Raw genomic sequence first — 18,401 nt, forward strand, 5'->3', positions numbered from 1 at the left:
TTTTATATTTCAATATTTATATTTTTTTGTCAATCAACTTTTATTATATCTCGAATATTGGAGATCCGGATGATTTTCACGAATTTTGAATGATGCGGTTTACTTTTGTCTAATATTCCTTCTTACTCCCGAATTGTACCGTTTTGCGGGAATTCTGCGGCATCCGGGGGCTTCCTTACCCCCTCGTCTTTTCCCCTGGCCATTGAAAAAAACGTCCCTCCCCCTCTGTCGTATATCTTTATTCTCTTTTCGGGTGGCATTTCTTCTTTTCCGCGCGCAGGGCCGTCGACCGCCGGCACAAACCACTATACCTGCTACTCCAGATTCTTCCGTTTTCTTTTTTATATTTCGGGTGTTTCCCCTCTTTCTCTCTCCCTCCCACCCCACTCGCCTCAACATCACCTTTATTTCATTCTCTCTTTTCTTTTATTCACCGCTGGAGGTTGATGCGCTCTCGTATTCTTGAACAGGTTTTATGATACATCCCCCTCTCCCCCTCGCGCTGTTTTTTTTTCATTGCAACAATTATAGTGCGAAATAGATTTTCGGTAATACAAATTCAATGATTTTCTGACAATCTCTACTTTTAAACAACTAGTTCTTCAGTTGTCGGAATGATTAACTGGGGGAGGCAGAATGAACCCTTCAGGAAAAACCGGTAGACGCTCCGGCGCCGATGGTGCGTCTCTCGACTCGTCTCTATTAAACCAGTCGAAAGAAAAAAAAAAGTGAGAAAAACAATTGTTCAACCCTCATTTCAAATTCAACTCACCCTCGTTGAAGTTTGCGAGCATGAAGCGAGAGGAGTGTTGGCAGGGCGAGCTTGTGCACGCACTGCGTTTGAATATTATGACAGTGAAGTTGACGGAGGGAAAGAGAGATGCACACAACGTTTCAATCGGCTGTTCACTTATTGATTGGATCATCCGGTTTTTATTGAATTCAAAAGGTATTTGTGAAATGCAATGGAGGAGCTCCCCTTCGGGGAATAGTCAAGTGTGGGAATAGACAGCGAACTTAGTTTATGTGAGCAAACAAACCAGAAGAGCGACAGAATATTTTCAGTAATCGAGAACTTATCGAACTTTGAGGGGTGATCCAAAGATTTTACTCTGATTATTATTCAACGGCAATGAAATAATATTCACGATTGTCAACTTCGCTCCATTAAAAATTCATATTTTCTGAATTACCATGAATCACCGCGGTAATCATGATTCACCTTTTTTGTGACTCTTAATTACTGCAAAGGTAATTAAATTTATTGAATAAGTGTGATTCGTCCTGATGTTTCTGTTTGCTACTTAGCTATGATCGACAACTTAATAACTAAATAAAATATGAAAAATAGTCTGCGAATACATACAGTTGGGGTACTCACCGTCCTTGGGCGGTGAGGGACACTGCGGTGCATATGATCCAAGATGATATCCATAATTGTGCTGGTGCATTGGTGCAAAGGGATACCCAGCAAGGGCTGATCTTGGGCTTGGAAATCCAGCATCGGCATGCTGCTGATTACCACTACCAGGCCCACTACCCTGATGACTGAGTGAGCCAACTTGATGAGAAAACTGATGTCCACCCGGCACATTGTGTCCACCCGGATAACCACCCCTCAAACTAGCTGGATTATAAAGATTATTGTGCTGTAATTCGATGAATGCACTTTTGCCAGATTGTGATACCGGTGTACTAGATGCACTGTCACCCCCATTGCCAGGTGGTCCTGGTGTTACTGAGCCAATTCCATGATGCAGGTGTTGCTCCATGTCGGAATTAGCACCACCACCAGTGGTTGTACCACCGCCACCAGATGTTGGTCCACCACCCCCGGACATGCTATTCGGGGTCGGGGTACTCGACGGACAGGGGTCGCCCGCCCCGAATGGGCTCCCCAGATCCGTAAAATTGAGCGTCGTCGTGCTGCCCGGACGTTCCACCTTAGTAGCGACGTCGACGCCGTACACGGCACTTGCCGACGTCGCCGCGACCCTGAAGCCGCACGGAGCCCGAATCTTGGGGCCTGCCGAGCTTGCGCGTCGGCCCTTCTTTTTTTTTAATTAAAGTTCAAAATAACACGATTATTTATTACAATTGATCACCACCTGGCGTAATGATAATCCTCAGCATCTGGCACTAGATGATCAATTCACTCACACGGATTGACGCTGATATGATTATGATTTATCAAGTTATTCCTCGAGGCTCCACTCGGAAGTCATATCACTGGACACTTGTCACACACATCAACACCCGACGGGATGTCTCAAGTCCACTCCTTCACACACGATTAATCCTAGTTACCAGATTTTCAATCTAATTCGATGAACAATTGTCCCAACACCCTGCGTCAGCTTTTTACCGTCCGGATGTCAGTTTGCTCTTGCCGGGTAACTGATAATCTCCACATGTTCTCGATTCACAATGTAATTGACCGATGAAACAAAAAAAAAATTATTATTTCAATCACAGTATTCACTTGTTGAGCCACGAGTCTCCTTCAAATTCTGATCTCCAACGAAATAAAATTCAAATAATAATCAACGGTGATTAACACAAGTGCAAGATTGAAGGGTCATCAAGGGGTATCCACGATGGTATATAACTACCATTCACGTACCATCCATTTACGATAATTGCCGTCGGCAAACACCCAGTGCAAATCACCGATTCACTTTTCCCGTCAACTCAATGATTCGTCCAATTTTCACCAACAATCCACTTTCGCCGAATCACCAAGACCCTCTCAATTATCACCATCAATCCTAGTAATCCGTCACCAGTGTTCAGGCACTATCGACACGTCAACTGTCTCCTCTGAAATCCAAAAGGATCAAACTATCAACATCCACCAAACCGATCAGCTTGTCCTGGTCCACTGGAGTTCCACGATTGATATATCCAAGATCCTCTGCACAAACTTATCACTGTGATTTTTCAATTCCCTTTTTCCCCACCCCCCGAAAAAAAAAAGCCAACAGAACAAAAAACTGATAAAGGAAAAAAAAATAACAAATATCCACCAGTATTAGACCGTCACGTATGTTGTTGAGGAATCAGATGGGAACAACAAGAATCGAATATAAGCGTCACGTTCACGATTTTTCGCCCGAGCACGTCGTAGCGTTTAGAAGGTAAAGCTGAAAACAACGGGGAATCACACACGCGCGTCTTTGCCAGTAACTGCAGTGCACACCGCGCGGCGCGGACCGGTATAATGATACATAATGAAGCCCGAGCCTCTCCCCGAGCCCGTCGACAAGGTTCACCAGGTGCCCGTTGTGAAGCGCCACCATTGGCCCCACCCACTGCGCTGCAGCGCTCGATGTTCATTGGCCACCGCTCCATCTCCCCACCGTGAACTACGTGACGTCCATCCAACCGATTGGTTCGACGGAGGCCATTATGGTATCCAACAGGCGTTTACCACAATCCATTGACGCCCACTGCCTATACCCAGAGGGAGAGAAGCTGTTCTCGCCTTACCTGAATCCCAGCCTCGTCACACGACATCCTCATCGCCGGGGGTCGTATCTCCCATGGTAGCTGTAGTATCCCTCATACGTGAAATCCAACTGGTGGGAGAATTTTTCTTAATCCTCATCTCCTGCCTTTCTCCATCTGGTGTTTTCTGTGTGTGTTATCGAGGAGGAAAATTTTTTCATCATCCTGGTAAATCCTGATACCGGAAGCCTGGTGAAACGGCACTGTGGTTATCCACCCGGGGATCACTGAAACTCATTGAAAGACTTTGTTGATACTGTTGAATACTGGAGGGAGATCATCCCCCAGTGTTTGAAGGGTGAATGGATTAATAATGATAACCAATGAGATGATGCATTTTTTAGGTGGGGGATGGGATGAGTAAAATGGAGGGGACAGTGAGAGCCGAATTTGAGAGGCATATGGGTTTCGCCACGCCCACTGACAGTCACATCTTACACCACTTGTGCTTGTCCTGGGTTGAGATTAGTGAGGATAACTGATTTAGCGTTATCTGGAGCAACCTGTGACACTGAACGGTTACCCTCTCAGGTACCATTGGAAATCTGCATATCACCTTGCCGAGGGTAGAGCAAACACTTGACGAGTAGCAGCATACCTGTCCAAGGTGGCTATTACCATTAGGATAAGCAATTGATGGATGTTGGTTCAAGGGACGGGTGTCCCTCGAGTGTCGACCTTGACACTTGAGAATCCCGGGTATCCTCAATCCATGGAATTGACAGAGGCACACTTGGCAATTAGCAAGGAGTTCTCTGATAGCACGGGTAAGGGACAACTTGTTGACTGTTGGCCTTATCTGATGCTCATCAAGTGCCGGCGGGCAATTTACAAATCACCGGTCATCCCTCCAACCAATATTAACCAAGAGATCCCTCACACTTGTCTATTCCCTGGTTCACGAGTCGTACAACAAACCACGAAACCTTGCCTATTTCATTTTGCCACCTCATGCTCTTCTGCGAGAAACATTCTGCCATCCGTGAGAACCGGAAGTGACAACCGAAGAGGTGGATTACCCCAGGGTCATATTCACGCTTCCTCCACCAAAGCAACAGAACTGATTCCAAGTGGAAGTCTCTTTCGTCTCCTCCGCTTTTCCTTGCAGCTTGATGATGCATCAAGGATCACTGTCTTCGATAAAAATCATCAGGCTCCAACCCAGATACCCGAGAAAGCCCCTTGATAGCTTTCACACCACTCACAACACTCGCAGCCCAGCATGAAATATGAGAAAGATAATGATTCTCCGGGTTTCGTAATTTGGAATTGCGTCGTGTGGCCGCGGTGGAGGACAATCATCAAGGGACTAGATGAGTTTTCCCTCTTCCGTTAGATCCAAACACAGGGATCCACGCTGATGGGGGCATTGGGACTAGGCCAATGGGGTGACTCTTGTGTCCATACAGTAAAATTACGCAGCTAATTGCATACCAAGCTGAATGTCCACAAACACGTGTCATCAAGCAAGCCAGCAACTACCGCAGTGATCAACCACTGGGTTTAGAGAGTGGTGTATGCCCCATTCTTGGAATAATACGTGGCCTCTCTCTTTCGTGTGGTCGTTTTGTATACAGTGAAATTACGTAATTGAGGTAAATAGCCGCTATCCAGAGTGCAGGGGACTGTGTTAAATAAAATGCCTCGTTCAATTAAGCGGTGGCTTGGAGTGAGGAAAATTGGTTGAACACACTTCAGAATCAAAGAGGAGTTGCTTCTAAAGCTGATAGGACCACCCTTCGAGTGACACTTTAATTCAATCGATTTCGGGGACTCGTGTTCTCTCTGTCAATTGACTTTGGGCTTTGAGGTATATTTTTTTTTTTTCTGCGGCTCGTGGGGGAGAGGGGCTGCATCACCAATCGCCTCGGGTACTGCCTCGAGCTGTGACAAGCGCGCCGATCATAATTTTCGTACTTTACTGCTTGGGTTGTAAAAGCCAGGGCGAATATGGGTGGGCGTCGCCCGCAAACAATCCGTTTGACCGCGTTCTCTCGGCATTGCCTACCCGAGGCGGCAATGGTTTCATATATTTAGACAGCGCCACCTTTTTGTGGATCACGTCCTCTCGCGATAGGGGTGGCTAGTTTTTCGGTGTCTGGCTGTCGGCATTCCTGGAAGACGGGGTTGATCCACCATTTTTTGTCTGGGTTGCATTCACCAAATATCCGAGAAAATCAATCATTTCATGTTTGACGGTCTATAATAATTGGGGAATAATTGGAGAATTTTAATTGACATTTGCATTGTTGGAATAAATTGAAATTTTATGGACACCTTTTCAGGAAAAACTTCGGAGTAAAAAATTCATGAAATTCAAAGTTTCATTGAAAATTCAAGGAATTTAACGGGCGGCTCGACCACCGGAATTTCGAAACTTTTGGCTCAATTTTTTTTCATGTGGAGACTGAAACGGCAAAAAATCGTGGCGTTAATTGAATTCATTTGAAGTGTTTCCGAAAAAAATTTTAATGGAAATTTCAGGTACATATTTTTTTTCAGTTATCTCAAGGATATTCACCTGTCGGAAATAAATTTTTTTCACAGAATAAATCCTCGTTGTCCAATAGCAATGACTTTTCAAATAATTAAATATTACAAAATATTCAACCCGAATTTTTTTAATAAAAAATTCATTCTCGTCCTCTTGTTTGCCGAACAATTTCGGATAATTTCGTGGTTTAATCTGTTTTGCATAAAAAAAATATTGCTCAACTTTCAATGGAACTGATGCAATATTTTGCGCAATGAGCTCATGTACTTGGTCATCGTAAAAAATAAATAGCTCAGCAATTTGACCTCTCGTTCCTCCATGTCATCATGGCGTTCACCCCATATTCTTTCAAGTGAAGCGAACGGGCAAAGAAGGAAAGCGGTAATTATCGAGGGGAAAATCGCCCCGACATCAACTCCAAACGACAGTTGACTATCTGAAACGAATGCTAAAAAGCCAACCTGTTTTCTGAAATTCAAGACAAAAGATATATCTGTGACGCACCGCCAGAGGAAAGGTGATTCTGCGAGTATAGGTAGACGTCAAAAAAAAAATAAAAAAAATGACGTGGCACCCAGGGTGGGCGGAAGGATGTGCACACTAAAGGGTGTGGCAGAGAGCAGCCCCTGTGGAAGAGGCCAAGGGTTGCCCCTTTTATATTTTTTGTGGGTCGGATGAAAGACCACGAAAGACCGGCGGATGTTGCCGAGCACACGACCCAACTTCTGTCCCTAATTTTCATCGTCTTTCCGGCTTTCCCCGTCTCCCATGCCCCAAAAAGGGGATAACTACCTCACAGCAATACCTGATGAAAGTTCATTGGACCCCACTTCAACTACTTGAGTCTGTTGACGAGTCCAGACTTACAGACACGCCTGAAAAACCGGAAATCGACGTGCAACCACTGAATATCGAAATCCTCCAAGATAACAAATTATTAAAAAAACAGCACCCTCTCAACAACCCTAGAATTATAATATTCATTGCATCCCCGTAAAGAAAAATATCACCAACAATTTGCGGGACTGATCCCCATGCGGGTATGTAATTTCGAAAGGTGATACAAGATCCCTCAGAGTGTAAAAAAAAAAAATCCACAACTCCCGGTACGTAATTCCCCCCGAGGGTACTTGAAACCTCAAATGATTAATGACCCCCCTTTTTTCATCCCTCAATTGTGCGCCCCTTATCGAGCCATCGGTGTCACAAATAGATCTAGTTGGCTAGAATTCCAGGATGATACAAAAGCCCTCGTGGTCTCACCCCTCGGTGTCTGTCCTCTCGTAATTCCCCTATTGTCTCTTTTTATTTTATCAAACTTGCGGGGGTAGGTGAGGGGTACATGAACATGTGGAAAAAAAAAAATACCATTGAGAGTGTGCAGCGATAGACTGCAGTGGCATAGGTGCATTGTAGACTGTCGGCCATGGACAAAAGAGGGACTCGACGAGAACGTCAGCTGGTAGTTTTCTCGCGTGACGACGCATCGTCGTCCTCGCCTGTGTATTCCACCCGCGGGGGAAGACCCGCCTTGTATCTCTGTCCCTCATTACTATTCCATGTCGTCGTATAAACGCCAGGGCCAAGTCTGTCGTTCAATTTTGGGGGGCCTTCCATCGCCAAAATAACGGGGGCATCATCAAGGGGTGATGATGATGCACAGGAGTAGAATATTTTCAGCTCAGAAAAAATTGGAACAAGTATTAGTAATTCCTCCAGGAGGTTCGATGGGTCTCCCACCCCCATGATTTTCCATGGGCATGATTTTCAATTTTTCACTGGAAAATTAATTTTTTTTTAAACCCCATTTTTTTATCAGCCAATCGCTCGTTTCATATGAATTTATTCAGTGGGTTCTTATCATGAGAGGAGGAATAAAAAAATGAAGTCGGGATATCCCGAAATGAGTGATTCCTCATTGGTCGACTTGAGCCGCAAAATTCAAATTCGCCGCACGGAGAAAAATGCAAAAAAAAAAAAATCAAATGCAGAAAAAAAATTGATGGAGAATTTTTGGTTGCGATAAAAATGATTCTCACACAATCGAATTTTTCCATCAACCAACCGTTGATTTCACATGCATTCCCCCTTTAGCCGATAATAAAACCCTCAGTTCCACAAAAAAAAAACGAAAAAAAAAAAATAAGGGGGGAAAGGGGGACCCGCAGCTCATTCGCAAACTGTCCACAGCCCGGGTAATTTTCTAGTGGTTCCCCAGTCAAGTGGCAACGTCCGAAGGAAAAGTGTTACGTTTCCCTGTTTCTTTTGTCATTATTTCATTTTTTTATCGTGGCTTGTCTTCCATATATATTTTTTTTTTCGTCTATATGCACTATTGCTTGGAAATGTGCGTGAGCCACGAAACGGACGTGCGTGAGCGTCGAAACGGGGTTCGTGTGCACCGGGTACGTATTGCTTTGAAAAAGAGAGAGACCCGAAGGAGAGAAACCCACGACCCACGCTAGCCCGCAGCGTGCGATGTCAACCCGCGCTGCTATGCATCTGCCCCAACAGCCCAAGGCTGTCACGCCAACCTCTATAAGCGGTTCAAAGCACATTTTTATCCTCTTTTCCCTCCTGCCTTTTTTTCCCCAGCAGACGAAAAAATCCGTGGATTACTAAAATCCCGTGAAAATTACGGGAACAGGTTGCAACACTGATCAAGATCCCTGAATTAAATTTCCAGCGAAAAACCACGAAATTTTTTCCCGCCAAAATTTTAATTCCATCATGTATCCGATGGTGACGCGGGGGAAAGCTAGTGGAAATTCTGGAATTATGGGGCATGTACCTGATCAGGTCGTATCTGATCGAGAACTGAATTTCATTTTTACAGAATTAAATCTTCAGAGGAGAGAGAAAATATCAATGAAAAATTACAATTCTATGGAATTGTGAGGGACTGCTGTCAACATGCTTGAGCATAACAAACAGGGAATTTTTACCCCATCATCTGCAATGGTAATGACCCAAGAATTTCTGACTACCATCGGCTAATTTTCTGTTTAGAGGTATTTTCGCAAGAAGCATAATTGGCCCTTCGGTCACCCAAAACTACTGCCCAAGGGGTAGGTGGATTTCTAGGAGTTCTGGGTCCTCTCCGAAATTCACTCGTACCTCGAGGCAACACACATCCCTCATACTGTCTATTTTTCGACTGAAAGTCCCTCGCGATTTCGTTTTTCGCCCTTGTGGACTGTTTTCTTTATTTGGGTGAGCGCATGTGCCCGCGGCGTCGTTTATTGCCGGATCCATGTAAAAATATACCTTGTGTTTCCCTCCAGACGTTGTAAAACAGCCGGAGGGAATCGCAAAAGGGTCTATACGAATTTTATTAACACGCTCCACTTCTTAGTTCACAGAAAAATGTTAAAAAAAGAAAAATAAAAAATACGCTTCGGCGAATTCCCGAAGAGAAGAATTATTCGCGGATGAGAATCACTTTTGACGCGAATTCCGCGAATTTAAAATTTTCTAGTTCTCTCCGAAATTTAATTCTCAATTAATATTGTCGATGCGGTTAAATAAAAAAAGGGCTTGACACTTATCCTGATAATTAAATAAATCCTTCACCCGATGAAATCGATATTGATCCCCCGACCCCTGGATTTTGAAACACCAGAGACGATCGGGATCTTTGATCGATGGTAATCGAACATTTCGTTCCTCTTCCTCGAAGGAGATATAGCGTGATGAAGACTGTAGGGTTGAAGAAGATCCACAAGGTAAGACAGAGACTAGAATAAAAGATGCCTCTCTCCCTTTTTTTTTTTCGTGAGAAGATCCAGCCCCCCGGGGGCACATCGACCGAACAAAGGGAATAAGAGATTGAGTGTAACTTCTAACTAGTGGAAATCAGAGTTGAGGCTCTATATCCTCTTTATCTAGAGGTGCAAAACGAGTGCGAGGGAGAGAGAGAGTGATGATCCGTTGGAGATGAAAGAGGAGAGAGTGTTCGGGAAGGTCGAAGGGAAGGTCGTGGCCAGGAAGCGGTTCCTTCGTCTTTGTGATCTCTGGGGGGATGGGGGGAGCAGTCGCCAAGGGGTCAGCCCAGTTGTGTGTTTTACCTGGGCCCTTTTTGCCGGTGAATATTACTCCAACGGCAATTAGTGAGATACGGCCCCTCTCACCCCCTCTGTTATGCACTCTGGATGGGCCTCATTAGTTACCGGCCAATCAATCAAGCGACGGAAGTGTTTAATGGATGTGAAAAAAAAAATTTCGGGTTATGCTTTTTCCGATGAAATCCTCTGGTAACGACTCGGCTCTGCTTCAATCAATTAAGGTAATGTGGTGACTGGATGAGATTAGGTGAACGGATTTTTTTTAGCTCCTCCGCTTTTGGGACTTACCATCGTGACTCTAGGAGAAATAAAATTGAATTCAAAATTCATATTGCTCCCTGAGATAATAATATTTGAAAAAATCTTGTTTTAATTGCAGTGATTTTTTGGGACGGTTTGGGCCTATACCAAAAGTCAATACCAAATTTTTTTTTCAATTTCATCGGAATAAGAAACTCACATTATTTTTTTATCAGCGTAATTTTGTGAAGGTTCAGCGGACGGCGCCGGGCTATTCGCAACTTGACATCGATCTTCCGGATGGGGTTGACCCTTTCCACACGGGAGTCTCCCCCGGAGAGAAGGTAATCTTTCTTTTGTAGGTATAGAGCTCCACAGCCTCTGGTGGTTCATTAGTCAAACAGCTAAAGAGCGAGGGTTTTTGAGAAACGGTGGGTTAAGTGAGCCATGAGGTGCCTCCAGAGCACTGGGCATTTACCAGAGTTCATCAAATTTATTTGTTGAATTCATTGAAATATTTCGACAAAGTGAAATAAAATAATTTTCCCAGGTGCATTCTCAATTCAACATTAAATATTTCAATTAGTCTTAGAAATAGAGAAATCCACCTGTTCCCCAAAACATTAAATTCGGCCTGCGCCACGATGACTTCGATTTTTTACCGCCCTCGAACATCCAAACCCACGGGATCGTTCAAAAGTGTCAAATCACAGTGATAACGCACAAATATAATTCCAACAAAAAGCGTCCCATCGAACAGCGGCAATTGGCCACTTAAAAATCGATTAATTACATCCACCAAGTAGAGAAAATGAGAGAGTAGTTCTACGCTTATGTCCCATTGAAGAAAATAGCAATGAAACTAGTCCCCAATGAAATCCCGACAGTGAAGATTCCACCAAAAATTATAATACTTTTTTCTCCACGAATTACACCTTAAAACTACGAAGGTGGATATTGATAATCAACTTAAAGACATCATCAGAGGGAATACAAGAGAACCTTATAGCACACCACTAATATGAAAACAGGTGTAATCATCAAATAATGATAGTACAAGACTCGATGTGCTCTAGTTTCAAGTTAGAGGGTTTTTATACTTGTTCCAGGCAGCTCGGGTATTATTCTAGTCCACTTTATTTACTCTTTACTCACTATTCTTACCGTCAAAGTGATACTCAATTTATTTAAAACGTGTCACTATACACGGGAGTTACCACCCGACAGTGTCGTTTCTGTCCACAATATTTATAACCCATAAAATAATAATATATGCTCGTATAATCCCGAAGGATCCAATTTTTCAGTGAGTTATCATCATGACCAGCGATGATCATTTATTGAAAATACTAATAAAATTGTAAAAATATTTTTTTTTTCGTGTGGGTCATCTGCTTTTTTCTACGTACGGTAATTTTTCTTTTTTTTTTTTATGTTATTATTTACATTTGTTTAATTTTGAAAACAATAAAGATCTTATGTTGTCTCACTTCGTGTATCTCTCTCGTTGTGCATTGGGGTCCTGCATGATGTATATACGGTGTGCGGGCATGGGGGCGGGGCGGAGACAGATGGGCGTGTGGAGGATTCCTTTGAGGCTGCCGCATGCGGCGCCAGTTTCTCCTCTTTCTCTTGTCCTGACTTTCTGCCCTCTTCTCATTCTCATTTCTATCCTCTCGTTGATCCCCACCAGATCCACTCACCGACTATTCCAACGAGGAGGTGAATTTATTTGAATTTTATCTGTATTCCCTCGTCCATGCCAATTGGTGATACGTCGGACTTAGGGCCTGACGGCATTCTAGAGATCGCGGAATTTTCCCGGGAGCCTCGCGTGTCCCGGATTTCAATCGCTTCTGCCGCACCTCTGGCGTCTCAATCTTTTTTACATTGCATTCTTTTTTTTTTTTTCAAAATTATTTTCGCTATATCGTCTCGGGTCTTGAAAACTACTCCGGCTCGCCATTTTTTCGTTTATTCTTCAGGTTTTGTTTCATGTTTGCTCACTATTTCAGAACCACTTTTTTAGTTGTCGGTTGATTCGCTTAGGATTAGGATTCACCTGCGAATCACGCGATATTCTGTTGCACGAAAAGTTGTGGATATATATTTGTTCCTGCATGTATTAATATTTTTAAATTGTCTCAATAATTCTCATCACCCAAAAAAATTGCACGTCCGAATTTTCTCAATTCTCTGACACAAAAATTTTAAAAAAACCAAATAATTACATAGCGCAAACATTTTCATGATTAATGTTTAATCTTGCGTCGGGGGCGACAAAAAACCGCGTGTATGTGCGAAATATATTTCATCATAATCGATCGCAAAAACTTGTCGCAAACTAGCCCAACAATTACCAACGAGTTACACACAGAAAGTTGATGGTGTGGGGGTGCAGGCGTCTCCCGCCAAAACTTGAAGAAAAAAAAATACAAGAGGAAGAAGACACCATAACAAAAGGATGAGTGGAAATGAGCCATTGGAAGAGTATCTATATCTGGAATTAGATGTAAACCCAGGCGAGAAAGGCAGCGTGAAGGGACTGACAATAAACCTCGAACAACTTGGTTGTGTGGTCGTACAACTCTGGCTAACGAGCGCTCATACAAAACCGATCTGAAAGATAGGGATGGCGCTACGAATGGTTTTAGCACCCAATAAAAATGTGTAAATATTTGATGCAAAAAAACCTGTACCATTTTACTTTATGTTTGCCAAGAAATAAAATAAAAAACAAGGAATTTTCACTATCTCCCATTTTATTCATTCCCCCAGTTTACCATAATTATTCTAATTTCTTCTTAATCACTGAAAGAATCTCTAAAAATTATTTCGATAACGAAATACCGATTGGAGATTCAGCAAATAATCAATGGCTGCCTGGGAAAAAAAAATGTAATGGAAATATTTTTTCCAAATTTTCTAAAAATTTCTGGAAAACTTTTCAAAAATTTGAATAGGATTTTTTTTTTTTAATTTTCTAGAAATTATTGCGAATATAATTTTTTCTTTTAATTATACTGTTTTTTTTTCAACTTTTTCGATTTTTCAATATTCCCAAAAAATTTCGAAAATATGAAAAAAATATTCCGATTACAATTTTTTTTTACTCGGTTGGTGAAAAGTGAATAAATCAATTTGAATTGTTTTTCCGGTTATTGTTGAATAAACCGCGGAGAAGGAGATTCAGAAAGGTGCCGGGAAATGGGCATGAAGGGTTTCTTTGTAGTTGGGCCGATTGGGCCCTGGTATCGTTTATAAAACAAGCCGACAGGTAAGCCCGGGGATTCGACCTGACTCGGTTATAATTGCTTCCGAGGCAGGACACCGATGATAAACTCACGTTAGTCAATTCAAATGGACCCCCCTACTTGACTCGACCTCTTTCTCTCGAATCCGAGGGCTTCGAATATATATTTATAATATTCCTCTTCCGGTCCCTCTCCGAGATTTGTCGGTTCCCACCTTTCCCGTCTTTTCCTGTACCTGATTTTTTTTTTCAGGTCAATGAACTCTCCAAACTACCTCAACGATTAAAAATACATGTCTCTAATATCTTATCATCATATTGGCACACACCAAAAATATATATCTGATAAATAAAATGTATAAAAAATATATAAAAATATATTACCTGCAGATATTTCATTTTTCGTTTCACCTGAATTTTTTTAACGACAAAAATTCAAAAATTCTTTGTGCGTCACAAATTCATTTTCTCGTGAAAAAATAACGAGGTGAATCTTCCCTAAACCGAGAAGCCCGAGAGGATATTCAAATTTTTCCTCCAGATATGTCACTCACCGATTATTCATGGACATCGAGACAGGTAGCTCAAAGTCGCTCATAACCCCCCGAGAAAACGTGCCATTTACACGTTCAAAACTCAAGAGAAACGATAAATTTTTCGGTAGATCCAGACATTAGACCATCATTCCGTTTTCACGGTCGTCCCCCCAAAATCCTTTTGGTACCCTTTTCCAAAAAAAATCAGTGGACCCCTTTGTGCCATGGGTACCGGCGCCAGGCGCCACGTCTTCACGCCTCTTCAGTCCTCATATATATATTTTTTTTAAAACCCATTTTTTCCACTCATTCGCTCTCATCTGCTCATCCCTTTGAGCTCGAACTGCCCCACCCAAAGTGCCCATAAAAGTAGAAATAAAAATCATTCATGGATTTCGAAAGTCAATTCATTAGTGACATCACATTTTCGTTTTAATGTGAGTGGATATGGGGAATAAATAAATTTAATATTGTCGTTTGGTGTTTACACCTGTTGCTGGCTCATTCGACACTCGATGACGCACTTGCCGAGTCATTCTCAAATAATTTATAACCCCTTCTTCGGAGGGATCGTTCCAGAAGAGGCCTGACTAAATTGACTAAATGCCGTGCTAATTTCATTTAGCACCCTACCGTGTTCCTCTCGTGTAGCTGACCATGGGGGGTTGTTTATTGAGGATAAAATTCACCTTGTGGAGTCCAAAAGTCAAACCGACACCCTTTTTCCAATTTACTGACCATAACGAAAAGGCACGAGCGGAAAAATCTATTTCAATTCAAATATTTATTTAATTTAAAAAATAATTCACTTTTATTTAATCCAAAAATAATTTAAATCATATAAAAATCATTTAAATTTTATTGATTTGATTCAAATAAATCATTTTTCAGGATAAATTTTGGGATGATGTCGCAATTTTAATTACAAGCTCCGGGTAAATTCAACTAATTTTTAAAATGTAGCCTAAAGGCCGTAAATTCTCAATCCGCATTCTATTGGGGATAAAAAGGTGGACCTCGCCCCAAAAATTAACACTTTTCTCATTTATTTGTCTTATTACTCACCATTTTATCACAACCGGTCTGATTCGATGACCTCGTTAACGTCCGCCTTTATCGATTTGGGTCTGACATTTATTTGAGACCGATAAATGAATGAACTCATTTACCTTTCTCACTTTACGACTGGCCGATGTTTTGTGTACGGTAATAAATTCAATGAATTTTCACCGCCATCGGTTTTCCGGTGTTTTCCCTCAATGATGATGATGCCATCGAATTAATGGGGAGCAGAAGTCCTAGACGGATGCCCGTCTCTCTGAAATGAGTGGAAAAGTTTTTTAAAGTTTTTTTTTTACTTGTTCTGAGGAGAGTGAGATGTGTAGAAAAAAAAAAATTGAAAGAAAAAAATGAGAAGGTGGATAGGAAGGGCGTCATTACTCTGCATGACTCTGCGGTATGGCTCTCGCTACTTCTTCAGCATCTCTACATCGTCCTTTCTTTCACAATTTTTTATCATCCACCATTGTATCATTCACACATAGGCAACTACTCACGATGACCATTGGCGATCGAGTCATCATGTGAATTAAAATTTCACGCTCCAATCACAGAGTCATCTTTCATTCATGGACTTCATATTATAATTTCTCATATCAAATTGGCACATTAATTCTAATGATCTCATAAAGTACTTTGGCTTTTCAATTTACGGACTGATTTATCCTCGTTACAAAAATTATTTATCTCAATTAAATAATTTGTTTAATTGTGTTTGTATTGTGAATGAAAATATATTTGCAATAAAAAATTGGGAGGAATTATTCAAAATCTTGGGGAAAATTTGTCCGGTGGCTTTTCTCCAGTGGCAAAAAATATTAATATCAATTTTTGGTATTCATTTTGTTTACAGTTCGCAATGAGTTTGTGATTTGCGATGCCATGTATATGAAAATATTGTCTATAGTTGAATCATTCTATTGCCCGGTATGTTCTACAATGTCCGGAGCCCAAAAATCGATTCCTCTATTATTTATAGAAAATAGATTGCCTCGATTTCGGAATAAGTAACTCGAATAAATTATGTCAACACATGCAAGTGCACATACAAATAATTAATTCCCCACCAGTTGGCAGTAGCTCGTCGCTTTTTATTCATAAAATCCAATCAAGTGGTTAATAATTACGCGAGGGTCCTCACCCGAAATAAATTTCAATTTTTCAAAATTTGAGATTCATTTCCGACAAAAAAAAATTTCATTGTAATTTTTTGATGGCAATATTAATTAACAGAAAAAAAAAGAATGGATCAAAATTAATATTTGATAAAAAATTCGGGGTTTTATTTCTGGAGATTAATTTTTGAAAAATGGTGGCTGCGGATTGCGATTGCGGCAACTGGTGTTTGAGGAAAATAAGGTAGAGGTATTTTCCGGGTATAGATTTGTTTGGAAATGAACTTTGATGGGTATTAACTCAACGAATGAGGAGAGGGGGTGTTAACAGCACTTGGAAACACAAAACAACAAGTTGACCGAAGTGAGTAATGCCCAAACGATTGGTTGCTCGCGCGTTTCACTCATCGGGCACGGGTGGAGTAGCATCCGACCCCGTTGCATGCCACAAATTGCCTCAAATATTTACGCAATTGGCATGATAACCGCATTACGTGATTATGTACGCTCGTTGCGCGCGCGATCCACCGTTGCACCCACTCATCTCTTTCTACTTCTGTATGTCGTATTCCCGGATACCCATGTATCCACCAACAAAATACATGTAGCTGAAGGCTCATTAAACGACCATTTGCCAATTGTACGCACTGCACGGTTTACCTTCTGCAAGATACTTCCGCTTTTCCGAGTGCTCAACGCGGAGAAAAAAAATATTTCTTATATCTGCACTCAGAAAAATAATATATTTCGTAACAAGTGCGGGAAAGGGATTTTGCGCGGGTGGAAAATTTTTCCGCATGCCGAAAATCACTTTCTGCACGAGTGAATATTTTTTTTTTCATAAGGTGCGGGAAAGTTACTTTTCGGCACATCGCGATGAAAAAATTTTTTTACCATATATATTTTCTTGTGATTACTAATATATTATCGAAAATTATCTCACCATTATTTTTTCCAAGTTCTTCTCGAATGATGGGAAGTACATGGATTTCAGCTGTTGAAAATTTGTTAATTACAGGGATTTTCGGCCCGTCGGTTTTCCATCGGCTGTTGGTGTACAGAGAGTCATGCAGTCGGTCATTTATCAGAAGTCCTCGAAACGGTAGATAAAGCAGGTAGTGCTGGCCTGAAGCAGACAATTTTAAAAATTAATTGAGAGAATTACGAATTATGGAAAAATTATGAAATAAATCATGAAAAATTGAATCTTTATTCAGCTATAAAAAAAATAATATATGTAAATATATATAATAAATGAATTTCACAGTCGGTAATCAAGAGCGTCTGGTATTTCCAGAGAGGATTGACTAACGTAGAGATTCAATTCTGGGACTTTGAGGGCCCGTCGACCGACTCGGTAACTGCCTCAGTAGTAGTACCGCTGTCAGAGAGACCAGTCGACGGGGTGCATGTTATTTACTGCGTAATAATAAAAAATTAAAAACCAATTGCGTTACGCAGAAAATAACATCGACCGTGCCGACTGATCTCCCTAACAGTGGGACTGCTACTGGGGCAGTTACCGAGTCAGCTGACGGGCGACCACCCCACCATTGGGTGCGACCCCCTCTTTCTCTTGGGGTGGGGTATACCGGCAGAACTGGGCCACTCACGGGGGGTTTCAGTGACCCCACCCGTACTGTAGTACTGTACCCCAGGAGAGGGAGGGCGACACGCAATGGAGAGGGGGGCCCGTCGACCGACTCGGTAACTGCCTCAGTAGCAGTCGCGTTGTCAGACGGGCCAGTTCACGCGGCGAATGTTATTTTCTGCTTTACGAAATTGGTATTCATTGAAATTTAAAAATTTGAAATTTTCAAAAAAGTAACAGGGGAGCATGATAATTGAGCAGGTATTTAGCTACTCAATTTTCATGCTCCTCTAATACTTTTTTGAAAATTTTGAATTTTCAAATTTCAGTGAATACCTCCTCGGTTCTCATGCTCCCCGGATACTTTTTTTGAAAATTTCGAATTTTTCAATTTCAGTGAATACCTCCTCGATTCTCATGCTCCCCTGATACTTTTTTGAAAATTTCGAATTTTTCAATTTCAGTGAATACCTCCTCGATTCTCATGCTCCCCTGATACTTTTTTAGAAATTTTGAATTTTTCAATTTCAGTGAATACCTCC

The 18,401-nt window shown here is 41.6% G+C and overlaps 1 protein-coding gene across 5 annotated transcripts in view; it reads right to left on the bottom strand.

The window, feature by feature from the left end:
• Dll (Distal-less) overlaps positions 1 to 3,202 on the bottom strand; it is a 36,691-nt gene extending 33,489 nt beyond the window's left edge. For 3 of the 5 annotated variants that reach the window (XM_011311914.1, XM_011311911.1, XM_011311913.1), the window contains exon 1: positions 1,367 to 3,202. In XM_011311914.1, coding sequence (XP_011310216.1) covers positions 1,367 to 1,841 — 475 coding nt within the window. In that variant the 5' untranslated portion in view covers positions 1,842 to 3,202. The remainder of the gene's footprint in view (positions 1 to 1,366) is intronic. The other 2 variants (XM_011311915.1, XM_011311912.1) reach the window with 1 other exon arrangement.
• Between the last annotated feature and the right edge of the window lie 15,199 nt (positions 3,203 to 18,401).

The sequence above is a fragment of the Fopius arisanus genome, unplaced genomic scaffold (genome assembly GCF_000806365.1).
Source record: "Fopius arisanus strain USDA-PBARC FA_bdor unplaced genomic scaffold, ASM80636v1 scaffold00094, whole genome shotgun sequence".
In the NCBI taxonomy this organism is placed as follows: Eukaryota; Metazoa; Arthropoda; class Insecta; order Hymenoptera; family Braconidae; genus Fopius; species Fopius arisanus.